The sequence below is a fragment of the Lipophrys pholis genome (genome assembly GCF_963383615.2).
Source record: "Lipophrys pholis genome assembly, chromosome: 12".
In the NCBI taxonomy this organism is placed as follows: domain Eukaryota; kingdom Metazoa; phylum Chordata; class Actinopteri; order Blenniiformes; family Blenniidae; genus Lipophrys; species Lipophrys pholis.
Window position 1 is genome coordinate 1,400,762 of NC_137641.1, and position 27,568 is coordinate 1,428,329.

The following is a 27,568-nucleotide window of genomic DNA, read 5'->3' on the forward strand; positions in this document are numbered from 1 at the left end:
CTGTTTTGATCCTACAGTGTGTGTGTGTGTGTGTGTGAGTGTTAGTGTGCATTTGTGCAGTTGTGGCTGCGGTGGACAGGTCTCCATGTTTTTACACACCTTGTTGGTTTGTGAGTGTGTGTGAGAAGAGAGAGAGAGAGAGAGAGAGAGAGAGAGAGAGAGAGAGAGAGAGAGAGAGAGAGAGAGAGAGAGAGAGAGAGAGCAGTTCATACCTCTAGTGGGAGTGTCGGGAGTGACACCACACTCACACACACACACTGTCATCCATGAAGCAGTATTGCGGCTGACTACAAGCCCTACTGCAAGGTAACCTGTGTGTGTGTGTGTGTGTGTGTGTGTGTGTGTGTGTGTGTGTGGTTGTGTTTGATTGTAATGTTGGGTGTGTGTGCGCCTACATTCACCATGATGCCCTGTGGTGACAGGTGAGATGGTGACATCAGCAACAAAACCTGCTTTTGGTCCTGGTTATTGTCATGCTGGGACGAGTTCCTCCGTGTGCGTGTGCGTGTGCGTGTGTGACTCAGCAGCCAATCATATTCAAAGAACAACTGTCAGGTAGAACTTCCGTTTCTCCACCTGCGGCTCTTCGCTGGTGCTGAACTCGTCGGTTAGGCACTGGATTGGACTCCGCTCACAAACGCGCACGCACACCCACATGCACGCACGCGCGCGGTGACGTCAGGACAGGAACTGGCTCACCTGTCGCCTCCCGGAAGTCGCGGCTTCAGCGAAGTGAGTGAAACTCTTGGGAATTCAGAACCGAGCGACCCGGAGCCTCCGGCCGCGATGAGCCGCTAACGAACCGCTAAAGAACCGAGACGATGTCGGTTAACGAGCTCTTCACCAAGGTGAGTCTGCCGCTCTGCTCACCTGCAGCCCCGCGCCTCGCCGGGTGACCGGAACCGCCCGCCGGGCCTTCACCCGCCCGGGGCGAAGTCCGCAGCTCGGGAGTGGCTGCAGGGCGACGGGGGAGAGAGCCGGGGGGAGAGCCAGGGGGACACGAGGGGAGAGCCAAGGGGAGAGCCAGGGGGACACGAGGGGAGAGCCGGGGGGGGGGGGGGGGGGGAGCAGGGGGGACACGAGGAGAGATAGATAGATATATCCATAGATTGGAGCTCAATGTTAACACTATGAGGGACTGGTGTTTACACTGTGAGGGACTGGTGTTTATGTTTACACTATGAGGGACTGGTGTTTACACTGTGAGGGACTGGTGTTTACACTGTGAGGGACTGGTGTTTATGTTTACACTATGAGGGACTGGTGTTTACACTGTGAGGGACTGGTGTTTATGTTTACACTATGAGGGACTGGTGTTTACACTATGAGGGACTGGTGTTTACACTGTGAGGGACTGGTGTTTATGTTTACACTCGATGGACTGGTGTTTATGTTTACACTGTGATGGACTGGTGTTTACACTGTGAGGGACTGATGTTTACACTATGAGGGACTGGTGTTTACACTGTGGGGGACTGGTGTTTATGTTTACACTGTGAGGGACTGGTGTTTACACTGTGAGGGACTGGTGTTTATGTTTACACTATGAGGGACTGGTGTTTACACTGTGAGGGACTGCTGTTTACACTGTGAGGGACTGCTGTTTACACTGTGAGGGACTGATGTTTATGTTTACACTATGAGGGACTGCTGTTTACACTGTGGGGGACTGGTGTTTACACTGTGAGGGACTGGTGTTTATGTTTACACTATTAGGGACTGGTGTTTACACTGTGAGGGACTGGTGTTCCCACTATGAGGGACATGTTTACACTGTGAGGGACTGGTGTTTACACTGTGAGGGACTGATGTTTACACTATGATGGACTGGTGTTTACACTGTGAGGGACTGGTGTTTATGTTTACACTGTGATGGACTGGTGTTTACACTGTGAGGGACTGATGTTCCCACTATGAGGGACTGGTGTTTACACTGTGAGGGACTGGTGTTTATGTTTACACTGTGAGGGACTGGTGTTTACACTGTGAGGGACTGATGTTTACACTATGAGGGACTGGTGTTTACACTGTGAGGGACTGGTGTTTCCACTATGAGGGACTGATGTTTACACTGTGAGGGACTGATGTTTACGTTTACACTATGAGGGACCGATGTTTACACTATGAGTGACTGATGTTTACACTATGAGGGACTGCTGTTTACACTGAGGCACTGATGTTTATGTTTATACTCTGAGGGACTGCTGTTTATACTGAGGGACTGATGTTTTACACTATGAGTGACTGATGTTTAAACTGCGAAGGACTGATGTTTTCACTGTGAGGGACTGATGTGGATGTATACACTGAGGGTCTATTTTTACACTGTGAGGGTCTAATGTTTATGTTTACGCTGTGAGGGTCTCATTTATACATTGTGATGGTCTGATTTTTACAATGTGGGGGGTTGATGTTTTCACTGTGAGAAACTGGTGTTCACACTGTGAGGGACTGATGTTTTCACTGTGAGGGACTAGTGTTTTCCCTGTGAGGGACTAGTGTTTTCCCTGTGAGGGACTAGTGTTTTCCCTGTGAGGGAGTGGTGTTTATGTGTATACTGTGAGGGTCTGATTTTTACGCTGTGAGGGACTCAGTTTTAAACTATGAGGGACTGGTGTTTACACTGTGAGGGACTGGTGTTTACTTGCTCGTTTAGTGAAGAAGTGATGAGACGAGCTGTCAGTCGGCTGCTTGTAGTTTGTTCCCATGGAAACCAGTCAACCGTCTGTTTCAGATTAAATCAGATTAATTAATGTTTGTTAGTTCCGACTGACCACCTGTCTGTCTGTGTGTGTGTGTGTGTGTGTGTGTGTGTGTGTGTGTGTGTGTGTGTGTGTGTGTGTGTGGGGTGGGGGTGGGGGGGTTCCCAGCCAATCAGAGCAGCTCTGACACTTTGAATGGATCAGCCAGTGTTTATCTGGGACAATCAGTCAACAGCCAATCAGAGGGCAACCTGTCACAGCAGGTCACTCTCTCACACAGACACACACACACACACACACACACACACACACACACACACACACACACACACACACACACACACACACACACACACACACACATTTGTGCATTTCCAGAGGAATTTGTTTCAGTGGAGGAGGGACGCACACTGTTGGTCTGAGTCTCTGTTTCGGCAGCTCTGACAGACGGTCTCTGGTCTCTGTTTCAGTACACTCGGGTCTGGATCCCGGACTCGGACGATGTCTGGAAAGCAGCAGAAATCACCAGAGATTATAAAGAAGGAGAAGCAACCCTTCACCTTCAGCTGGAGGATGGAACGGTACCACTTCTTGTTCCACCTCAAGTCACTTCCTGTTTTACTTCCCCTTTACATTTTATGTTTCTTGAAACACTTTGAAAATGTTCAAATGTAAAATGTGTTATTATGATTATTATTACTATCATGACTTCCTGTTCCACCTGAAGTCTCTTCCTGGTTCCACCTGAACTCACTTCCTGTTCCACCTCAAGTCACTTCCTGTTCCCACCTGAACTCACTTCCTGTTCCACTTGTCACTCGCTTCTCGATCCACTTGTCACTCGCTTCCTGTTCCACCTGAACTCACTTCCTGTTCCAACTCACTTCCTGTTCCACCTGAACTCACTTCCTGTTCCACTTGTTACTCGCTTCCTGTTCCACCTGAACTCACTTCCTGTTCCACTTGTTACTCGCTTCCTGTTCCACCTGAACTCACTTCCTGTTCCACTTGTCACTCACTTCCTGTTCCACCTGAACTCACTTCCTGTTCCACTTGTCACTCACTTCCTGTTCCACCTGAACTCACTTCCTGTTCCACTTGTCACTCACTTCCTGTTCCACCTGAACTCACTTCCTGTTCCACCTGAACTCCCCTCCTGTTCCACCTGAACTCACTTCCTGTTCCACCTGAACTCACTTCCTGTTCCAACTCCCCTCCTGTTCCACCTGAACTCCCCTCCTGTTCCACCTGGGACTCACTTCCTGTTCCAACTCCCCTCCTGTTCCACCTGGGACTCACTTCCTGTTCCAACTCCCCTCCTGTTCCACCTGAACTCACTTCCTGTTCCAACTCCCCTCCTGTTCCACCTGAACTCACTTCCTGTTCCAACTCCCCTCCTGTTCCACCTGAACTCACTTCCTGTTCCAACTCCCCTCCTGTTCCACCTGAACTCACTTCCTGTTCCAACTCCCCTCCTGTTCCACCTGAACTCACTTCCTGTTCCAACTCCCCTCCTGTTCCACCTGGGACTCACTACCAGTCACTGATAAGGATGATAGCCTCCCTCCCCCACCTGAGAAACCCTGATAACCTGGTTATGATGAGGATGATTATGCCCCTCCCCCAGCCTCTGCAGTACCCGGTGGCCCCACCCTCCTCCCCGCTCCCCTACCTGAGGAACCCTGACATCCTGGTGGGGGAGAACGACCTGACGGCCCTCAGTTACCTGCATGAACCTGCTGTGCTGCACAACCTGAGGGTTCGATTCCTGGAGTCCAACCACATCTACACCTACTGTGGTGAGCGCTCCACTGACCACTAACCACTTCACCACCGCACTACTAACCACTGCACACACAAAATTGACAATATTTCCTTTTATTTTACCCCCCCCCCCCCCCCCCCCCCCCCCCAGGCATAGTGCTGGTAGCCATTAATCCCTATGAGCAGCTCCACATCTATGGCGAGGAGGTGATCAATGCCTACAGCGGCAGGAACATGGGGGACATGGACCCCCATATCTTTGCCGTGGCCGAGGAGGCCTACAAGCAGATGGCCAGGTTGGGGGGAGTGGGGGCGGGAGGAGGAGGAGGAGGAGGAGGAGGAGGGTCTCTGTTCTCTGACGGTTCTGGTCCTCTTCCAGAGACCAGCGGAACCAGTCCATCATCGTGAGTGGAGAGTCCGGAGCAGGAAAGACCGTCTCAGCCAAGTACGCCATGCGGTTCTTCGCCACTGTGGGGGGGTCGGCCAGTGACGCCAACGTGGAGGACAAGGTCCTGGCCTCCAGTCCCATCATGGAGGTGAGTCCTTGTCCTGGTCCTTTGTTCATGAAAAGGTTTTGGGTAAAGACTTGTTCTCCCTGTGTCATGGTTCTGATGAAAAACTTGTTTTCTCTGACGTTGTTCACCGTCAGGCCATCGGCAACGCAAAGACGACTCGTAACGACAACAGCAGCCGCTTCGGGAAATACATCGAGATTGGCTTCAGCAGGAACTTCCATATCATCGGGGCCAACATGAGGACCTACCTGCTGGAGAAGTCCCGGGTGGTGTTCCAGGTGGGTGACTCGCTCTGACTCACTGAGTCTTATTCTTTGACTCTGACTCACTCTGATTCTCTGACTGGCTGACGGACTCTGACTCATTCGGACTCTGACTGACTCACTGACTCCGGTTGACCCACTCACTCACTGACTCAGACCGTCTGACTCAGACTCTGACTCGCTGACTGTGCTTTGTGTTCCAGGCTGAAGACGAGAGGAACTACCACATCTTCTATCAACTTTGTGCCTCGTCGAGTCTCCCGGAGTTCAAAGACCTGGCCCTCAGTGAGTCCTCCTCAGACCAGGTCTAGGACCAGGACCAGAGACCAGATCAGGACCAGGCGTTGGATTGACTGAGGGGCGGAGCATCTCCTGCTGACCTCTACTGTGACCTCTGTTGTGACTTCTGGCTTGACCTCTGCTGTGACCTCAGCTGACCTCTGACCTGTCCTGTGACCTGTGCTGTGATCTCTGACCTCTGCTATGACCTCTGACCTGTCCTGTGACTTGTGCTGTGTGGTGCCCTAGGCAGTGCTGAGGACTTCACCTACACGTCTTTAGGAGAAAACATTTTCATCGAAGGAGTGAACGACGCCGACGACCTGAAGAAGACCAGAGAGGCTTTTACCCTATTAGGTGAGCTAGACCGCCAAAACAAAAGCTCTACGAGATCAGAAATCGCTTCACATTTGTTATAGTTCACTCATTCACTGATTGTAATCTTTCATTGTGGAGGGTTCAGGAAACTGACTGCAGAGACTTGAGACTGGTCACACCAACCCACCGCTCTTACTGTGAAAAACCTTCAAATCCATGGACCTTCACAGTTTAAAACCATTCAAATACCCTTTGTCTTTATTGAGCAAAGAATAACTTCCTGCCAGGAAACATTGAGAAATTCTTTCATGAAAGAAAAGTTAAAGTTAAAACTCAAAGTCTTATAAAACTCCTTGAAAAGCTTCTGTCTCACCAGCAGGGGGTATTCTAATAGATATTGGGTATATTGATCACCGGGTGTATTGATGTAATGACACTGACGTTAAATGAAGATAAAAGTAACTATTGATTTCTGACTTCCGCCAAAGCTTGACCTTGAAAAAAAGTGTGTGTGTGTGTGTGTGTGTGTGTGTGTGTGTGTGTGTGTGTGTGTGTGTGTGTGTGTGTGTGTGTGTGTGTGTGTGTGTGTGTGTGTGTGTGTGTGTGTGTGTGTGTGTGTAGGGATCAAGGACATCAGTCAGATAAGCGTCTTCAAAGTTTTGTCGTCAATTCTTCATCTGGGAAACGTCGAGATCAGCGCAGACCGAGGTGGAGAGTCCTGCCACGTGTCGGTGAGTGCCAGTGTTCGATTCCCCTGGTGGGGCAGTGGAGAGTCCTGCCACAATCGGTGATTGTTGTAGACGTACCACGTTGTTGTTGTTATTATAATTGACATCTTTATCGTTGTTGACATGTGTCGATGTAGTTATTGATCTGAAAGTTGTTAATCTGGTTGTTGTTGCCGTGACGGTTGCTAACATGTGGTGGTTGGAAGAGTACGATGGTTGACATGCGGTGGTTGACATGCGGTGGTTGACATGCGGTGGTTGCCTTGCAGAGCGATGACGTTGCCCTGCAGCACTTCTGCCGCCTGCTGGGTGTGGAGCGCCAGCAGATGGAGCACTGGTTGTGTCACAGGAAGTTGGCTACGGCGGCGGAGACGTATGTGAAGAACATGTCGAGTCAGCAGGCGTCCAACGCCCGCGACGCGCTCGCCAAGCACATCTACGCCCGGATGTTTGACTGGATCGTCCACAACATCAACAAGGCGCTGCAGCACTCGTCCAAGCAGCACTCTTTCATTGGCGTCCTCGACATCTATGGGTGAGACCGCAGGCAGTGGCGCCGCCCGCAGGGTCTCTCGGTCTCTGTGTCTTCATGTCTCTGTTCCTGCAGGTTCGAGACGTTCGAGATCAACAGCTTTGAGCAGTTCTGCATCAACTACGCCAACGAGAAGCTGCAGCAGCAGTTCAACTCGGTGCGTACACTTCCTGTTTGTTTGTTTACTGTCCTGGCAGACAGGAAGTGGCTGACTGCTTCCTGCTCTGTGTTACAGCACGTGTTCAAGCTGGAGCAAGAGGAGTACATGAAGGAACAGATCCCCTGGACACTCATCGACTTCTCCGACAACCAACCCTGTATCGACCTGATCGAGGCTCGGCTCGGCATCCTGGACCTGCTGGACGAGGAGTGTCGGGTGAGTGAGCAGCGCCGTGCGCATCCAACCAGCATCCGACATCCAACCAGCATCCAACCAGCATCCGACATCCAACCAGCATCCAACCAGCATCCGACATCCAACCAGCATCCAACCAGCATCCGACATCCAACCAGCATCCGACATCCAACCAACATCCGACATCCAACCAACATCCGACATCCAACCAACATCCGACATCCAACCAGCAGCCGACATTCAACCAACATCCAACCAGCAGTGTTGACACATCCAGCCAACCAGCATTCAACATCCAACCAACATCCGACATCCAACCAACATCCGACATCCAACCAACATCCGACATCCAACCAGCAGCCGACATTCAACCAACATCCAACCAGCAGTGTTGACACATCCAGCCAACCAGCATTCAACATCCAACCAGGATCAAACCATGCTTGTGTTGTGATTGTCTATGTTGTTGTGGTTTACATTGTAGTTGGCATAGTAGTTCGTGTTTGTGTAGTAGTTTACATTGTTGTAGTATTTTACTTTGCTGTTGTAGTTCACTTTGTTGTAATTTACACTGTTGTAGTAGTTTACGTTATTTTAGTTTACGATGTTGTAGTTCACATTGTTTTAGTAGTTTACATTGTTGTAGTTCAGGTAGTTTTTGTAGTTTACGTTGTAGTTTACATTGTAATTGTAGTTCACATAGTTTTTGTAGTTTGCACTGTTGTAGTATTTTTTGTTGTTGTTACAGTTGACATTGTTGTAGTTTATGATGTTATAGTTTACATTGTAGTTTACATTGTAATTGTAGTTCACATAGTTTTTGTAGTTTGCACTGTTTTAGTATTTTACATTGTTGTTATTGTTTACATTGTTGTAGTTCACATGGTTTTTGGAGTTTACATTGTTCTCCTGACATGGTTGTCCAGGTTCCGAAGGGGACGGATGAAAACTGGACCCAGAAGTTGTACCAGAAGCATCTGAGCAGTGATCACTTCCAGAAACCTCGAATGTCCAACACCTCGTTCATCATCATTCACTTTGCTGACCAGGTAAGACCGGCGGGTAAACTACCGTTTAACTGATGCTAACTACAGATAACTGATGCTAACTACCGATAAATACTAATAACTAACATCGACTACCCTATAACTAATGTTAACTGATACCAACTACAAGTTACCAGGTGAACTAACCAGGCCGTCCTCAGGTGGAGTATCAGTGTCACGGTTTCCTGGAGAAGAACCGAGACACCGTCTACGAGGAGCAGATTAACATCCTGAAGGCCAGCCAGGTAAGAACCAGAATGTCAGACCAGGAACAGAACCTAGCACCAGAACTTAGAACCAGAACCTCCAGCCAGAACCTCAGACCAGAACCTATAAGGTCTTTCACCAGAAGGTAATTTCAGCGGAAACTGCAGAAAAAAAATGAAACATTATCAAGAGAGACTGTTACTGCCAGTCCACTGAAGAGAGATGTTACTGGGGTGGTAGAGCGGTCGTCTCCCAATCGAAAGGTTGCAGATTCGATTCCCATCTCTGCCTGCCTACATGCCAAGACAAGACACTGAACCCCAAAATGCCCCCATTGGAGTGACAGCCTCCAATGGTGTGTGAATGTGAATGGGTGGATGTGATGAGCTGTGTAAAGCGCTTCTCTGTTGAAGAGACTGTTACTGCCAGTCTACTGAAGAAACTGTTACTGCCAGTCTACTGAATAAACTGTTACTGCCAGTCTACTGAAGAGACTGTTACTGCCAGTCTACTGAAGAAACTGTTACTGCCAGTCGCCAGTCTACTGAAGAGACTGTTACTGCCAGTCTACTGAAGAAACTGTTACTGCCAGTCTACTGAAGAGACTGTTACTGCCAGTCTACTGAAGAGACTGTTACTGCCAGTCTATTGAAGAGAAACTGGTATCGACTGACTCCACTTCCTGTCCAGTTCCAGCTGGTTGCTGACCTGTTTCAGGACAAAGACGACGTCCCGGTCGCCAAGTCGTCCAGAATCAACATCCGCGCTGCCAAGTCCGTCCCAAAAGTCCCCAACAAGGAGCACCGCAAGACGGTGGGACACCAGGTGAGTCCTGCAGGGGGCGCTGGTACAACCACCAGGTGAGACTGTCTGACCTTTGACCTTTGACCTCTGTCTCAGTTCCGTAGTTCGCTCCACCTCCTCATGGACACCCTGAATGGAACAACGCCGCACTACGTCCGCTGCATCAAACCCAACGACCTGAAGGAGGCCTTCTCGTGAGTCTGGCAATGCAGCAACACAAGGCAGCATGCAGCAACGCAACACTGCAATGCAATACAGCAACGCAACACAGTGCAACGCAGCAATGGAGCAACACAACGTCACAACACAACACAGCACCACAATGCAGCAATACATCGACACAATACAGCAACACAACAAGGGAGGAGGAGGAGGGGGAGGAGGAGGAGGGGGAGGAAGAAGAAGAATGAGTTCAGTGTCACTAAATCTAATTTAATCTCACATGAAACTCAGCTGACTGTCGACTCCTGGTGTCCAGAGCTGCATCTCCTGGTCTGACCCTCCTCCTGGTCTGGTTGCAGGTTTGATTCCCGCCGGGCCGTCCAGCAGCTGAGAGCCTGCGGAGTCCTTGAGACAATCCGGATCAGCGCAGCCGGGTACCCGTCCAGGTGAGTCCAGAACCCCAGAGACCAGACACAGCAGCAGGTGGATCATCAACCACATCTGTGTGTGTGTGTGTGTGTGTGTGTGTGTGTGTGTGTGTGTGTGTGTGTGTGTGTGTGTGTGTGTGTGTGTGTGTGTGTGTGTGTGTGTGTGTGTGTGTGTGTGTGTGTGTGTGTGTGTGTGTGTGTGTGTGTGTGTGTGTGTGTGTGTGTGTGCAGATGGACCTACCCAGAGTTCTTCAGCAGGTATCGAGTTCTGATGAAAAATTCTGACTCAACGACTGAAAAGAAGGAGGCCTGTAAGAACCTGCTGGAGTCGCTGGTGAAGGTGACAATGACAACACCATAACATAACAACAATATGATCAGGACAAAACAAAAATAACACAACAACAAAACACAACGACAACCACACAACGACATAATAACACAACAACACAAAGACACGACACATTTCCAACAATAACAACAACACAACAAGAACAACACAGAAACAACAAAACAACAATAATGACACAACAACAATAAAAACCGACCACATAACAACAGCAACACAATGAAAACACAGTGACAACAACTGACTGATGGTCCGACTGACGGTCTCTGTGTTCTTTAGGAACCCGACATGTTCCAGTTCGGTAAGACTAAGATCTTCTTCCGGGCCGGCCAGGTGGCCTACCTGGAGAAGCTCCGTACAGACCGGTTCCGGTCCGCCTGTATCAAGATCCAGAAGACAGTCCGGGGATGGCTGCAGAGAGTCCGCTACCGCAAAGTCCGCAAAGCCGTGTTGCTGCTCCAGAGATATGGACGAGGGTACCTGGCCCGCAGGTCAGTCCCTCTGGTCCTGATCCTGATGCTGATCAGGAATCACATTTCTTCTTCTAACAACTGTTTGGTCTGAGGACTATTGTCTTCTAACAACTGTTTGGTCTGAGGACTATTGTCTTCTAACAACTGTTTGGTCTGAGGACTATTGTCTTCTGACAACTGTTTTGTCTGAGGACTGTTGTCTTCTAACAACTGTTTGGTCTGAGGACTGTTGTCTTCTGTTTTGTCTGAGGACTGTTGTCTTCTAACAACTGTTTGGTCTGAGGACTATTGTCTTCTAACAACTGTTTTGTCTGAGGACTGTTGTCTTCTAACAACTGTTTGGTCTGAGGACTATTGTCTTCTAACAACTGTTTGGTCTGAGGACTATTGTCTTCTGACAACTGTTTTGTCTGAGGACTGTTGTCTTCTAACAACTGTTTTGTCTGAGGACTGTTGTCTTCTAACAACTGTTTGGTCTGAGGACTATTGTCTTCTAACAACTGTTTGGTCTGAGGACTATTGTCTTCTAACAACTGTTTGGTCTGAGGACTATTGTCTTCTGACAACTGTTTTGTCTGAGGACTGTTGTCTTCTAACAACTGTTTTGTCTGAGGACTGTTGTCTTCTAACAACTGTTTGGTCTGAGGACTGTTGTCTTCTGTTTTGTCTGAGGACTGTTGTCTTCTAACAACTGTTTGGTCTGAGGACTATTGTCTTCTAACAACTGTTTTGTCTGAGGACTGTTGTCTTCTAACAACTGTTTGGTCTGAGGACTATTGTCTTCTAACAACTGTTTGGTCTGAGGACTATTGTCTTCTGACAACTGTTTGGTCTGAGGACTATTGTCTTCTGACAACTGTTTGGTCTGAGGACTATTGTCTTCTAACAACTGTTTGGTCTGAGGACTATTGTCTTCTGACAACTGTTTTGTCTGAGGACTGTTGTCTTCTAACAACTGTTTTGTCTGAGGACTGTTGTCTTCTAACAACTGTTTGGTCTGAGGACTATTGTCTTCTGTTTTGTCTGAGGACTGTTGTCTTCTGTTTTGTCTGAGGACTGTTGTCTTCTAACAACTGTTTGGTCTGAGGACTATTGTCTTCTAACAACTGTTTTGTCTGAGGACTGTTGTCTTCTAACAACTGTTTGGTCTGAGGACTGTTGTCTTATAACAACTGTTTGGTCTGAGGACTATTGTCTTCTGTTTGGTCTGAGGACTGTTGTCTTATAACAACTGTTTTGTCTGAGGACTATTGTCTTCTGTTTTGTCTGAGGACTATTGTCTTCTGTTTTTTCTGAGGACTATTGTCTTCTGTTTTTTCTGAGGACTGTTGTCTTCTAACAACTGTTTTGTCTGAGGACTATTGTCTTCTGTTTGGTCTGAGGACTGTTGTCTTATAACAACTGTTTTGTCTGAGGACTATTGTCTCCGGACGGCTGTTGTTTCAGATACGCTGAGTTCCTGCGTCTGACCCGAGCCGCCCTGATCTGTCAGAAACAATATCGCATGGTGAAACAACGCCGAGAGTTCCTGAGGACCCGTCAGGCCGTCGTCACCATCCAGGCCTACACCCGAGGGATGTACACCCGCCGCATCTACTGGGAGGTAACCTGCAGCTCCAGAGTCACTTCCTATCTCTGAACAGGGATGGACTCTGTTCTTGCCGGTTCCTTGCGGTTGTGTTGTCGTGATGGTGTGAGTCTCTGTTCCTGCAGTTCCTGCTGCACCACAAAGCGCTGGTTATCCAGAAGAACGTGCGCGGCTGGCTGCAGAGGAAGAAGTTCCAGCGAGCACGTGCGGCTGCCGTGGTCATCCAGTGCGGCTTCCGGCGGCTGCACGCCAAACGGCAGCTGAAGCAGCTGAAGGCTGACGCCCGATCGGCGCAGGGCCTGAAGAAGCTCAACGCTGGGATGGAGAACAAGATCGTGCAGCTGCAGCGCAAGATGGACGACAAGGTGGGTGACGCCACAACACCGTGGCGCCACAACACCGTGGCGCCACAACACCGTGGTGCCACAACACCGTGGCGCCACAACACCGTGGCGCCACAACACCGTGGCGCCACAACACCGTGACGCCACAACACTGTGGTGCCACAACACCGTGGCGCCACAACACCGTGGTGCCACAACACCGTGGCGCCACAACACCGTGGCGCCACAACACTGTGGTGCCACAACACCGTGGCGCCACAACACCGTGGTGCCACAACACTGTACAGCTGTGATGTTAAAGATGAGGATGATGATGGTGATGCTGATAATGAGGCTGCTGATGAAGATGATGATGATGAAGCTGCTGCTGCTGATGATGAAGATGTGTCCCTGCAGTCGAAGGAGTACCGCTGTCAGAACGAGCAGTTGCAGACAGTGAACAGTGGCCTGGGTCAGGAGGTGGACCGTCTGCAGAAGGAGCTGGAGGTGGTGAAGAGCAAGAGCAGCGACGGCGAGCAGCTCACCTCCCTGCAGGAGGAGCTGCAGAAGCTTCGGGAGCAGCTGCAGGAGGCGCACGCCCTCAGTAGGAGCAGAGAGGAAGAGCACAGCACCGAGAAGCACAGCCTGGAACAGGTGAGGGGAGTGAGGAGCTCCTGTCTCCTCCATCTTTGTAGTCCTCAGTCCTCTTCTCTCCATATCGCTGTGTACTGTCCTCCATCTTTGTAGTCCTCTTCTCTCCATATCGCCGTGTACTGTCCTCCATCTTTGTAGTCCTCTTCTCTCCATATCGCTGTGTACTGTCCTCCATCTTTGTAGTCCTCTTCTCTCCATATCGCCGTGTACTGTCCTCCATCTTTGTAGTCCTGCTGCTGCATTCGTCTTTCCAGTGTCCCCACTGTTCCTAGTGTTCAGGTTTTTTAATGGTCCTGCTGATTCCTGCTGGTTCTTGTTGGTTTTTGGTGGTTCAGGTCTGAGTGAACCTGATGTTCTGGTCTGGTTCTGGTCTGTGTTTCAGAGGGTGAAGGAGCTGGAGGCTGAAAACTCTCTGCTGAAGAGTGAAAAGGAGGACATGCACCAACGGATTCTGCAACATTCAAAGAGCTCCAAGGGTGAGACTGAAGACCAGAGAGTCCAGGTCCACTAAGACCTGAGAGTCCAGGTCCACTTAGACCTGAGAGTCCAGGTCCACTAAGACCTGAGAGTCCAGGTCCACTAAGACCTGAGAGTCCAGGTCCACTTAGACCTGAGAGTCCAGGTCCACTAAGACCTGAGAGTCCAGGTCCATCAAGACCTGAGAGTCCAGGTTCACCAGTCCCCACAGTGCAGTCAGTACAATCAGACCCTGAAACACTCTCTTCTCCTCTTCCTCTTCCTTCTCCTCCTCTTCCTCTCTTCCTCTTCCTTCTCCTCCTCTTCCTTTTCCTCTCTTCCTCTTCCTTCTCCTCCTCTTCCTCTTCCTTCTCCTCCTCAGAGGAGGTGTCAGTCGGAGCCTCCCTCCAGCAGGAGTTGGATGAGGAGCGTCATCGTTATCAAAACCTCGTCAAAGAATTTTCTCGACTGGAACAAAGATACGACAACTTGAAGGAGGAGATGACGCTGAACAAGGTCACACACACACACGCACGCACACGTGCACACACACGCACACACACACACACACACACACACACACACACACACACACACAAACCCACCCACTAACTTCTGGTCCAATCATCTTTCAGTTCCAACCCGGTCACATGAGGAATCCGTCCAATCAGTCGGAGTCGGACTCCAACTATGCCTCCGTCTCCACGTCTGAGGTTGGAGACACGGAGGACGCTGCCCAGCTGGTGGAGGTGACATCACCCCCCTCCACCCCCTACCTACTAATACCTCCGGTCCTCCACCTGCTACCTCCTAATACCCCCGGTCCTCTCCCCCTAACCTCCTATTACCCGTGGTCCTCCACCCCCTACGTCCTAATACCACCATGTCTCCACCCCTACCTACTAGTACCCCCGACACATCCCTCTGTTTTTGTTGTTTAACGTTTGGTTGTTGTGTTGTGGTCCAGGATCTGGGGGTCCAGGAAGCGGCTCTGGATCTGGGTTTGTTTCTGAAGCTTCAGAAACGAGTCCGAGAACTGGAACTGGAAAGGACCAGGCTGCAGAAAGACCTGGACCGGGTGGAGGACCTGGGGAGAACAAAGGTCCGCTACAGTCCACATCTGTCCACATCAGTCCACATCAGTCCACCTGACTTGGTCTTGGTCTTTGTTTCAGGGTCTGGAGCCCAAGAGTCCGCCCCCCCAGATGGACCCTTCAGATCTGGCCTACAACAATCTGAAGGTAACAGAGTCCAGAGTCTTGTACCAGGTAACGGGACTAGCAGACCATGGGGCCTGGACTAGGACCCGGGATTAACAAACCAGTATATTTCTGTTACCATCTTTTTGAAAAGGACTCAGTTTCACTTTATTCCAGCAGAACGGTTCCAGGCTGAGCTTCCTCACTGCTCTTCTTTTACTTTACATTTGACCTCCACTGGTTCTGAGGCGGAGGTTCTGAGGCGGAGGTTCCTCCGTGTGAGTGTGTTTCCTGCTGGAATATTAATTCATCACCGTGACGACAGGAGAAGTTCTGCTTCCATTAATTCATGGTTCTGCAGTTCTGTCAGCGTGAGCATTATTATTAACAGAAAACTAGAGTGGTTCCATGTGGTCTGGTCTGGTTCCTGGTCTGATCTGGTTCCATGTGGTCTGGCTTTGGTTCCATGTGGTCTGACCTGGTTCCTGGTCTGACCTGGTTCTATGTGGTCTGTTTGCAGATGGTGGATCTGGACTCTGAGAATCAGAAGCTGAAGAAGGAGCTGAACCAGTTGAGGCAGATTGTGGCCGAGGAGGCGCAGAGCAACGTGGACCGGGATCAGGACCAGGACCAGGACAAGGACCAGGAAAAAGACCGCTACAGCGTTCTGCTGAGTCAGCTCAAGTCTAGGTCTGAGGAGCTCGAGGCCAGGAAGGAGGAAGTGCTGCTGCTCCGGACCCAGCTGCTCAGCTCCACCCAGGTCTGTCTGGACCAGGACCAGGTCTACCAGGACCACGTCTACAGATTAACGTCATCGTGTGTGTGTGTGTGTGTGTGTGTGTGTGTGTGTGTGTGTGTGTGTGTGTGTGTGTGTGTGTGTGTGTGTGTGTGTGTGTGTGTGTGTGTGTGTGTGTGTGTGTGTGTGTGTGTGTGTGTGTGTGTGTGTGTGTGTGTGTGTGTGTGCAGGTGGAGGAGAGCAGCAGTGACCCAGAGGACAGGCAGGAGGCACTGCAGGCGTATCACAGAGTGTGTGAGTCCAAAAAGTGAGTGTGTTCATTTAAAGAGGTCAAAGGTCAGCAAGAGTTTGACCTTCAATCAGGAGCCACTTCCTGTTTCATCCTGAGTCTGGACTACAACCCAGGATTAACATACCTGGATCAACAAAATAGTTTTATTTATTTTTAAATTTTTATAAGAAAACCAGCATTGGCAGGAAAATAGTAAGTAAAATAACAAAAAAAGAAATTTATTAAAAAGAATACATTTTCTAACAAATATATCAATTCTAGCAGTTATTGATATAGACAGTCTCAGCACTTCACATGATGCACAGCAGACGTTACGATGTAGAGAGAACAGCTCATGTACAGATCAGAACTCTTCATCTGTGTCAGTGGGGGGCTTTTCCACCAGAAAGAACCAGGTTCTAGTTCTGGTCCAGGACCACACTTGGCATCTGTTCTTGGTCTTTCCACCTCCAAAGCCCCGGCCTATCAGGGGCTAATCAGGTGCTAAGCTGGCCCCATATTGTTGCGGGGCCAGAGTGGGGCCTGACGCGTGATCAGCTGGGGGCGGAGTTATCTCTGGAGGTATCTCTGGAGTTATCTCTGGAGGTATCTCTGGAGGTATCTCTGGAGTTATCTCTGGAGGTATCTCTGGAGGTATCTCTGGAGGTATCTCTGGAGGTATCTCTGGAGTTATCTCTGGAGGTATCTCTGGAGGTATCTCTGGAGGTATCTCTGGAGTTATCTCTGGAGGTATCTCTGGAGGTATCTCTGGAGGTATCTCTGGAGTTATCTCTGGAGTTATCTCTGGAGGTATCTCTGGAGTTATCTCTGGAGGTATCTCTGGAGGTATCTCTGGAGGTATCTCAGGAGTTATCTCTGGAGTTATCTCTGGAGGTATCTCTGGAGGTATCTCTGGAGGTATCTCTGGAGGTATCTCAGGAGTTATCTCTGGAGGTATCTCTGGAGTTATCTCTGGAGTTATCTCTGGAGGTATCTCTGGAGGTATCTCTGGAGGTATCTCTGGAGGTACCTCTGGAGGTATCTCTGGAGGTATCTCTGGAGGTATCTCTGGAGGTATCTCTGGAGGTATCTCTGGAGGTATCTCTGGAGGTATCTCTGGAGGTATCTCTGGAGTTATCTCTGGAGTTATCTCTGGAGTTATCTCTGGAGTTATCTCTGGAGGTATCTCTGGAGGTATCTCTGGAGGTATCTCTGGAGTTATCTCTGGAGTTATCTCTGGAGGTATCTCTGGAGGTACCTCTGGAGTTATCTCTGGAGGTATCTCTGGAGTTATCTCTGGAGTTATCTCTGGAGGTATCTCTGGAGGTATCTCTGGAGTTATCTCTGGAGGTATCTCTGGAGTTATCTCTGGAGGTATCTCTGGAGGTATCTCTGGAGTTATCTCCGGAGTTATCTCTGGAGGTATCTCTGGAGGTATCTCTGGAGTTATCTCTGGAGGTATCTCTGGAGTTATCGCTACTGACGAGGCGGAAGAGACGCTGAACCGTCATTCTGAAATCTACAGGGACCACGGAGCCCCAGAGTGGTTATAGAGAAAAGAAATAATAACGATATAATAAGTCGCTCCCTGAAGTTGAAGTATTGAAGACCGAGACCAGACCACGGTTACAGTCCGTCTCCTGGTTCCTGGATCCTGCCGGCGCTACGTTGGTGAAATCGGTGACGAACCACATTCTGGAGTGACGCCATGACGCGGCTCTCACTAGCTCACTGGCTCCCTGACGATGGAAACACAACCGGTTCTTTGGCGGTGCTCATTTAAGAACTGAACTAGAACCTGAACCAGTACCTGGTTCTTTTTGGTGGAAAAGCCTTATAAGAAAAGGTTTTCCACACTTATTGAAACAGCCTGTTCCCAAGTCTCTCCTTAGTCTCTCCTTAGTCTCTCTTTAGTCTCTCTTTAGTCTCTCCTTAGTCTCTCTTTAGTCTCTCTTTAGTCTCTCCTTAGTCTCTCTTTAGTCTCTCTTTAGTCTCTCTTTAGCCTCTCCTTAGTCTCTCCTTAGTCTCTCCGTAGTCTCTCTTTAGTCTCTCTTTAGTCTCTCTTTAGCCTCTCCTTAGTCTCTCTTTAGTCTCTCTTTAGTCTCTCTTTAGTCTCTCTTTAGCCTCTCCTTAGTCTCTCCTTAGTCTCTCCGTAGTCTCTCTTTAGTCTCTCTTTAGTCTCTCTTTAGCCTCTCCTTAGTCTCTCCTTAGTCTCTCTTTAGTCTCTCCTTAGTCTCTCTTTAGTCTCTCTTTAGTCTCTCTTTAGCCTCTCCTTAGTCTCTCCTTAGTCTCTCTTTAGCCTCTCCTTAGTCTCTCCTTAGTCTCTCTTTAGTCTCTCTTTAGTCTCTCCTTAGTCTCTCTTTAGTCTCTCTTTAGTCTCTCCTTAGTCTCTCCTTAGTCTCTCCTTAGTCTCTCCTTAGTCTCTCCTTAGTCTCTCTTTAGTCTCTCCATAGTCTCTCTTTAGTCTCTCTTTAGTCTCTCCTTAGTCTCTCTTTAGTCTCTCCTTAGTCTCTCCTTAGTCTCTCTTTAGTCTCTCTTTAGCCTCTCCTTAGTCTCTCTTTAGCCTCTCCTTAGTCTCTCTTTGGCCTCTCCTTAGTCTCTCTTTAGTCTCTCTTTAGTCTCTCTTTAGTCTCTCCTTAGTCTCTCTTTAGTCTCTCTTTAGTCTCTCCTTAGTCTCTCTTTGGCCTCTCCTTAGTCTCTCTTTAGTCTCTCTTTAGTCTCTCTTTAGTCTCTCTTTAGTCTCTCCTTAGTCTCTCTTTAGTCTCTCTTTAGTCTCTCTTTAGTCTCTCCTTAGTCTCTCTTTAGCCTCTCTTTAGTCTCTCTTTAGTCTCTCCTTAGTCTCTCTTTAGTCTCTCTTTAGTCTCTCCTTAGTCTCTCTTTAGTCTCTCCTTAGTCTCTCTTTAGCCTCTCCTTAGTCTCTCTTTAGTCTCTCTTTAGCCTCTCCTTAGTCTCTCTTTAGTCTCTCCTTAGTCTCTCCTTAGTCTCTCTTTAGCCTCTCCTTAGTCTCTCTTTAGTCTCTCTTTAGTCTCTCCAAGTCTATCTTTATTCTCTCCACGTCTCTCTTTAGTCTCTCCTTAGTCTCTCCTTTGTCTCTCTTTAGCCTCTCCTCTCCTTAGTCTCTCTTTAGCCTCTCCTTAGTCTCTCCAAGTCTCTCTTTAGCCTCTCTTTAGTCTCTCCAAGTCTCTCTTTAGCCTCTCTTTAGTCTCTCCTTAGTCTCCCTTTAGCCTCTCCTTAGTCTCTCTTTAGCCTCTCCTTAGTCTCTCCAAGTCTATCTTTATTCTCTCCACGTCTCTTTAGTCTCTCCAAGTCTCTCCTTAGCCTCTCCTTATTCTCTTCAAATCTATCTTTAGTCTCTCCTTAGTCTCTCCTTAGTCTATCCAAGTCTCTGCCACAAAAAGATTCTCTTTCCAACATGTGGGTGGCGCTGCACGTAGTCATGTAGTTATTTGACAGACAATATATTAAAACATAAATATTGACACACTGACATTCCAAGTAGTAATGAGGCCAAAATCCTTGTAGGTGTGTTGAGCAGTAAAGTTGGTGGAGCCACGTTAGTCAGTGTCTCACCTCCGACTGTCCAGAGCATCCAGAGCTTCAGCAGGAGAGTCTAAAGCCTCGTTCCCTTGGTGCCGGTACGGGTCAGGTCGGAACCGGTTGTTGTGCGTTTCCACTGACTCAGAACCGTTACCAACCGGTACCATTGGTAACCATTTCTCGCTACCCCTCCACCCCCGTGTAATGGGTACCAGGCACAACGTGCCGGATATGAGGGGGAGGAGCTTCAACACTGCCGTCTGCTCATTGGTCCGTGACGACCTGTTCTCCCAGCAAGCAGCCATTTCCGATCAGTTCTTCTTCAGCAATCAGGAAACTTTTTTAATAATGTCCTCCCGTTATGGCGTCACATCCTGCATGATTACGCAACCGTTCATAACCCCGCCTACATTTCAAACCGAACCCCGTGTAATGGAAACGCGGCACTGATACGGGTCTGGTTACTGATAGTCAACCCCACCTGACCGGTACCGGTACCAAGGGGCACTGTGGAAACGGGGCTAAACACCTTCATCCTCCCGCTGTGAGGGATTCTCCAATCCAAGATAATCCAGAATATATACCAGAGTTAATCCAGAAGTTAATCCAGACTATAAACCAGAGTTAATCCTGAAAGTAATCCAGAATATAAATCAGAGGTAATCCATAAATTAAATCTGATGTTAATCCAGAATATAAACCAGAGTTAATCCTGAAAGTAATCCAGAATATAAATCAGAGGTAATCCATAAATTAAATCTGATGTTAATCCAGACTATAAACCAGAGTTAATCCTGAAAGTAATCCAGAATATAAATCAGAGGTAATCCATAAATTAAATCTGATGTTAATCCAGAATATAAACCAGAGTTAATACTGAAGTTAATCTAGAATGTAAACCAGAGTTAATCCTGAAGTTACCTCGATAAGAAAAATCCAGAATTGTCCTATCAACACCCGGTTTGTCCGTCTGTCTTATTGTTATGTTGGTTCCATTGCTTATGAGACATTACATTGTTGTGGGGTTATTGTCATGTAATTGTTGTGTAACGCTGTCATTGGTGTGTTGTGGTGCTGTTGTGTTGTGGTGGTTGGGGTGTTGTTGTCACTAACAGCCGCTCTGCTCTGGGTCTTTGTGCTGCTGGACGTCAGGAAACAGTCAGAGTTCAGTTTCCTGAACGAGGATGGAGAGCTTGCGTTAGCATATCAGGGTCTGAAGGACACGGCCAGGTGTCTGCTTTTTCTCTGTCATGTTGTCACGTTGTTGTCACATTGTCATGCTATTGTATAGTAACTGTGACATTGTTGTACAGTAGCTGTCATTGTTGTTATGTTGTCACGTTATGTAGTCGATGTCATGTTGTTCTCACATTGTTACGGTGTCGTGTAGTAGCTGTCATGTTGTCACGTTGTCATGTAGTAGCTGTCACGTTGTTTTACAATAGCTGTCATGTTGCTGTACAGTAGCTGTCATGTTGTTACATTGTCACAGTGTTGTGTAGTAGTTGTCATGTAGCATATAGCTGTCACGTTGTTGTGTCGTAGCAGTCTTGTTGTCACGTTGTTGTGTAGTAGCTGTCATGTTGTTGTCACGTTGTTGTACAGTAGCTGTCATGTTGTTACATTGTCACAGTGTTGTGTAGTAGCTGTCATGTTGTTGTCACGTTGTTGTACAGTAGCTGTCATGTTGTTGTCACGTTGTTGTACAATAGCTGTCATGTTGTTGTCATGTTGTTGTGTAATAGCTGTCATGTTGTTGTCACGTTGTTGTACAGTAGCTGTCATGTTGTTACATTGTCACAGTGTTGTGTAGTAGCTGTCATGTTGTTGTCACGTTGTTGTACAGTAGCTGTCATGTTGTTGTCACGTTGTTGTACAATAGCTGTCATGTTGTTGTCATGTTGTTGTGTAATAGCTGTCATGTTGTTGTCACGTTGTTGTACAGTAGCTATCATGTTGTTACATTGTCACAGTGTTGTGTAGTAGCTGTCATGTTGTTGTCACGTTGTTGTACAGTAGCTGTCATGTTGTTGTCACGTTGTTGTACAATAGCTGTCATGTTGTTACATTGTCACAGTGTTGTGTAGTAGCTGTCATGTTGTTGTCACGTTGTTGTACAGTAGCTATCATGTTGTTACATTGTCACAGTGTTGTGTAGTAGCTGTCATGTTGTTGTCACGTTGTTGTACAGTAGCTGTCATGTTGTCACGTTGTTGTACAGTAGCTGTCATGTTGTTGTCACGTTGTTGTACAATAGCTGTCATGTTGTTGTCACGTTGTTGTACAATAGCTGTCATGTTGTTGTCACGTTGTTGTACAATAGCTGTCATGTTGTTGTCATGTTGTTGTGTAATAGCTGTCATGTTGTTGTCACATTGTTGTACAGTAGCTATCATGTTGTTACATTGTCACGGTTTTGTGTAGTAGTTGTCACGTTGTTGTGTAGTAGCTGTCATGTTGTTACATTGTCATGGTGTTGTGTAGTAATTGTCATGTTGTTGTCACGGTGTTGTGTAGTAGCTGTCATGTTGTCACGTTGTCGTGCAGTAGCTGTCCTGCTGTTGTCACATTGTCACGATGTTTTCACATTGTTGTAACGCTGTTGTTACGCTGTTGTGTAGTAGCTGTCATGTCATGTCACTGCCCCCCACCCCCCCTCCCAGGCTGCTGGAGGCGCAGCTGCAGAACCAGGCCCGGGTTCACCGGGACGAGCTGGAAGCTCTGCACACGCAGATCGAGCTGCTGAAGGACGACATCGAGAAGAAGCAGGAGCTCCTCAACTACACCGCGTCGCTGCCCCCGGGGGCCCGGCTGGAGTACAGCGTGCAACTGGAACTCACCCGGCTCACCAATGACAACCTGGTGAGGAGACACGGTTTCTGCTGCTGCTGCTGCTCCTCCTGCTCCTTCTGCTCCTGCTGCAGCTCCTTTCCTCCTCCTCAACGTGTCTCTGTCTCTGCAGGACCTCAAGGAGCTGCTGGAGAAGCTGGAAAAGAACGAGAGGAAGCTGAAGAAGCAGCTGAGGATCTACATGAAGAAGGTCCAGGAGCTGGAAGGTAAACACACACAAACCGACAAGAGCCTGAAAAGCCCCGCCCACCTCCACCTGCCACTCATCAACATCTCGTCCTCCCCATCCCCTGATGTGTCCGTGTCCACGGTGTGTCCCCGGTGTTTCCAGCGGCGGCAGTGGGACTGAGCGGGCGCTCCCGGCCGGAGCTCAGCCGTCAGGTGACGGTTCAAAGGAAAGAGAAAGACTTCGAGGGAATGTTGGAGTACGACAAGGAGGACGAGGGTCTGCTGGTGAAGATGCTGGTCACAGGTCTGTGTGTTACTCTGTGTGTGTGTTTCATGTGTGTGTGTGTTTCATGTGTGTGTGTGTGTGTGTGTTGTAGACATGTCCCCAGACTCCGCCTCGCAGGGCGTCCCCTGTCTCCCAGGTTACGTCCTCTTCATGTGCCTCCGTCACGCCGACTACGTCAACGACGACCAGAAGGTGGAGTCACTGCTGACATCCACCATCAATGCCATCAAGAAGGTCCTGAAGGTTGGTGGGTTGTTGCACCTCCTGCTGCTGCTCCTGCTGCTGCTCCTCCTGCTCCTCACTTCGTCCTCCTCTTCCTGCTCCTCCTCTTCCTGCTCCTCCTCACCTCCTCAGACGAACCATGAGGACTTTGAGATGACCTCCTCCTGCTCCTCACTTTCTCCTCCTCTTCTTCCTCCTCCTCCTCGCCTGCTCCTCACTTTCTCCTCTTCTTCCTCCTCCTCCTCGCCTGCTCCTCACTTTCTCCTCTTCTTCCTCCTCCTCCTTGCCTGCTCCTCACTTTCTCCTCTTCTTCCTCCTCCTCCTCGCCTGCTCCTCACTTTCTCCTCTTCTTCCTCCTCCTCCTTGCCTGCTCCTCACTTTCCCCTCTTCTTCCTCCTCCTCCTCGCCTGCTCCTCACTTTCTCCTCCTCTTCTTCCTCCTCACTTTCTCTTCCTCTTCTTCTTCTTCCTCCTCCTCCTCGCCTGCTCCTCACTTCCTCCTCCTCTTCTTCCTCCTCCTCCTCGCCTGCTCCTCACTTCCTCCTCCTCTTCTTCCTCCTCCTCCTCGCCTGCTCCTCACTTTCTCCTCCTCTTCTTCCTCCTCCTCCTCGCCTGCTCCTCACTTCCTCCTCCTCTTCTTCCTCCTCCTCCTCGCCTGCTCCTCACTTTCTCCTCCTCTTCTTCCTCCTCCTCCTCGCCTGCTCCTCACTTTCTCCTCCTCTTCTTCCTCCTCCTCCTCACCCCCTCAGAAGAACCGTGAAGACTTTGAGATGACCCCCTCCTCCTCCTCCTCCTTCTGCTGCCCCTCCTGTTCTTCCTCTTCCTCCTCCTGCTCCTCCTCACCTGCTCCTCTTCACCCCCTCAGAAGAACCATGAGGACTTTGAGATGACCTCCTTCTGGCTGGCGAACACCAGCCGGTTGCTTCACTGCCTGAAGCAGTACAGCGGAGAAGAGGTGAGCTTCTCCTCCTTCTGCTGCACCTCCTCCTGACCTTCTGACCTTCTGACCTCCTGACGTCTGACCCCTTTTACTTCAGGCCTTCATGACCCAGAACTCTCCCAAGCAGAACGAGCACTGCCTGAAGAACTTCGACCTGGCCGAGTACCGGCAGGTCCTGAGTGACCTGTCCATCCAGATCTACCAGCAGCTGGTCCGGGTGGCCGAGGGGAGCATCCAGCCTATGATCGGTACTCATGCTGCTGCACCTCCTCCTGACCCTAACCCTGCCCCCCCTCCTTTTCCTGACCGTGGCTCTGGTTGGTGTGTGTCCCGGTCCAGTGTCGGCCATGTTGGAGAGCGAGAGCATCCCCAGCCTGGCGGGCGTGAAGCCGATGGGTTATCGGAACCGGTCGTCCAGCCTGGACACGGACGTGGAGCGACCCAGCAGCTACACCCTGCAGGCCCTGATCCGCCAGTTGAGCCAGTTCCACTCCACCATGAGGGACCACGGCCTGGACCCCGAGGTCATAGGTCAACTGGTGCGCCAGCTGTTCCACTGCATCAACGCTGTCACGCTCAACAACCTGCTGCTGCGCAAAGACGTCTGCTCATGGAGCGCCGGCATGCAGCTCCGGTAGGGGGGGTGTGTGTGTGTGTGTGTGTGTGTGTGTGTGTGTGTGTGTGTGTGTGTGTGTGTGTGTGTGTGTGTGTGTGTGTGTGTGTGTGTGTGTGTGTGTGTGTGTGTGTGTGTGTGTGTGTGTGTCTCACTGTGTGTCACTGTGTGTCACTGTGTGTGCAGGTACAACACCAGCCAGCTGGAGGAGTGGCTCCGTGCCAACAGTCTGTACCACAGTAAGGCGGCGGCCATGTTGGATCCCATCATTCAGGCTGCTCAGCTGCTCCAGGTGAAGAAGAAGACGAGTCAGGACGCCGATGCCATCTGCTGCTTGTGTAGCGCTCTGACTACACAACAGGTACACACTGTAACACACACACACATACACACAAATCCTGGAGTAAAGTTACCTGAAGAATCAGGCTCTGGATGCTTCTGGTGAATCTTTATCGTCTGATGGCTTGTCTGTCTCTGCAGATTGTGAAGATCCTGAACCTGTACACTCCTCTGAACGAGTTTGAGGAGCGAGTCACCGTGTCCTTCATCCGAGACATCCAGGTAACACAGGTCCCACAGGTCAGCAGTAACAGGTCCAACATGTCAGCAGTAACAGGTCCAACGTGTTAGCAGGAACAGGTTACAAGGACCAAGCAGGAAGTTACCCATCTGGCTTCCTGTCTCACTTCCTGTCTGTATTACTGTCTGACTTCCTATCAGCCTTGAAGCTGCTGGAAGGCAACATGGCCCGTCCTCCATGGGTCCAAGCAGCCACACCAGAAGAGAGTAAAGTTTATTTAAAAATGCTAGTATTGATCAAGGTAAACCATCAGTGGTAATCAATAAATCAAATCAGAAGCAAAACAACCCAAATCACCCTCTTCTCTCAGGTCAACATAGTGAACGAGTGAAATAAACACAAGTCCTTCATCCTAGTGGAGCATCACGAGAAAAGATTTAACTTAGTCACAGCTCACTGAAGGCTGGCCACGCCCCTCTGACCACGCTGAAGGCTGGCCACGCCCCTCTGACCACGCTGAAGGCTGGCCACGCCCCTCTGACCACGCTGAAGGCTGGCCACGCCCCTCTGACCACGCTGAAGGCTGGCCACGCCCCTCTGACCACGCTGAAGGCTGGCCACGCCCCTCTGACCACGCTGAAGGATGGCCACGCCCCTCTGACCACGCTGAAGGATGACCACGCTGAATGATGGTCATGCCCCTCTGGCCACGCTGAAGGATGGCCACGCCCCTCTGACCACGCTGAAGGATGGCCACGCCCCTCTGACCATGCTGAAGGATGGCCACGCCCCTCTGACCACGCTGAAGGATGGCCACGCCCCTCTGACCATGCTGAAGGATGGCCACGCCCCTCTGACCACGCTGAAGGATGGCCACGCCCCTCTGACCACGCTGAAGGATGGCCACGCCCCTCTGACCTACTCGTTCTTCCTCCTTCAGCACCAATCAGGTCTTGGGTACAGCACGGCTGTTTACATCAGGGAGAAACAACCGCAGCCATAACACACTTTGTCTGACTTCCTGTCACTTCCTGTCTGCAGACACCCCCCCCACCCCACACACACACACACACACACACACACACACACACACACACACACACACACACACACACACACACACACACACACACACACTCCCAGCTGCTGCTGGACACTAAGTTCACCTTCCTGTTTACTTTCTGTCACTTCCTGTCTACAGTCCCGGCTCCAGGAGAGGAACGACCCCCCCCAGCTGCTGCTGGACACAAAGTTCACCTTCCCGGTCCTGTTCCCGTACACGCCATCCGCACTGAGCCTGGAGACGCTCCACATCCCCGAATCGCTGGGCATCCACTTGCTGGTCCGGGTCTGACCAGACTGACCCGACAACCGACCAGACTGACCCGACAACCGACCAGACTGACCCACCTCTCGAGGGTGAGGGCGCTCAATGAGACCAGACAGTCGACGGGGTTGCGTCCACGAGGATTTAAAGTCTGAAAGTTTTTGTTTCTTTTCATTTTCAGAGTTTTATTGAGTTCAAGTGTTTTTTTTTTAGACGCTTTGATGTAACGAGACCTTAGATTAACGTCTGACTCCACCTGATGGAGGTCCGACTCTACCTGACGGAGGTCTGTCCTGCGAGTTGAAGCGGCTTCAAAACATTTCTTCTTCTTTGGTGTTTGATTCTTTTAGTGGTTTGATTTAGTTTGAGGTGAATGAATGAATGAATGAATGAAAATCAGCTGATCTGTTTACACTAGTGCCATGAAGTGATGAAGATGATGAAGATCGTTCCTGGACTCTGATTGGCTGACAGTTTGCTCTGTTTTTTTAAGTGACACTTGAATAAAATGAAGAATGATGTTTGTCTCTGTTCTTCACTGAGGGATTCACACTGACACCACCAGGTGGAAGTGTCAGGGCGGAGGACTCGGGGTGAAGATGTCAGGGTGGAGGACTCGGGGTGAAGATGTCAGGGTGGAGGACTCGGGGTGAAGATGTCAGGGCGGAGGACTCGGGTTTAGAGGAGTTCATGAGTCATTTCCAGTAATTACTGGTTTCACTGGACTCTTAAAATGTTGTTTCGCGAATTGGAGACGGACACATCTGTCTGCAGATGTCTCGAATGATGGACTTTAATTTTAGTGTGTGTGTGTTATATATAACCTGCAAAGTCTGTAACAACCAGTAGTGTGCAGTGGTGTTTCAGTCAGGGCCAGCAGTAACAAACGACCCCCACCACCACCACCACCCCCACCCTAGGACCACTGCTGTTCCAGGTTCTGGAGCTGTACTG

At 49.6% G+C, this 27,568-nt stretch overlaps 1 protein-coding gene across 1 annotated transcript; it reads left to right on the forward strand.

Annotated features, from left to right (window-relative positions):
- The first annotated feature begins 720 nt into the window (after positions 1 to 720).
- On the forward strand, positions 721 to 27,139 carry myo5b (myosin VB). The gene is made up of 39 exons (XM_080476756.1): positions 721 to 848; positions 3,173 to 3,283; positions 4,330 to 4,501; positions 4,618 to 4,762; positions 4,846 to 5,002; positions 5,116 to 5,259; positions 5,448 to 5,529; positions 5,773 to 5,880; positions 6,463 to 6,572; positions 6,839 to 7,104; positions 7,177 to 7,258; positions 7,337 to 7,477; positions 8,383 to 8,505; positions 8,664 to 8,747; positions 9,400 to 9,534; positions 9,610 to 9,707; positions 10,035 to 10,121; positions 10,335 to 10,443; positions 10,732 to 10,943; positions 12,372 to 12,528; positions 12,639 to 12,878; positions 13,254 to 13,490; positions 13,873 to 13,966; positions 14,329 to 14,462; positions 14,582 to 14,695; positions 14,914 to 15,048; positions 15,122 to 15,187; positions 15,666 to 15,905; positions 16,112 to 16,188; positions 22,353 to 22,551; positions 22,652 to 22,745; positions 22,871 to 23,011; positions 23,085 to 23,236; positions 24,080 to 24,169; positions 24,252 to 24,402; positions 24,494 to 24,788; positions 24,954 to 25,128; positions 25,248 to 25,328; positions 26,489 to 27,139. The coding sequence occupies exons 1-39, from the start codon at positions 822 to 824 to the stop codon at positions 26,639 to 26,641; spliced, it is 5,418 nt and encodes a 1,805-aa protein (XP_080332882.1). The 5' UTR covers positions 721 to 821; the 3' UTR covers positions 26,642 to 27,139.
- Positions 27,140 to 27,568: the final 429 nt, after the last annotated feature.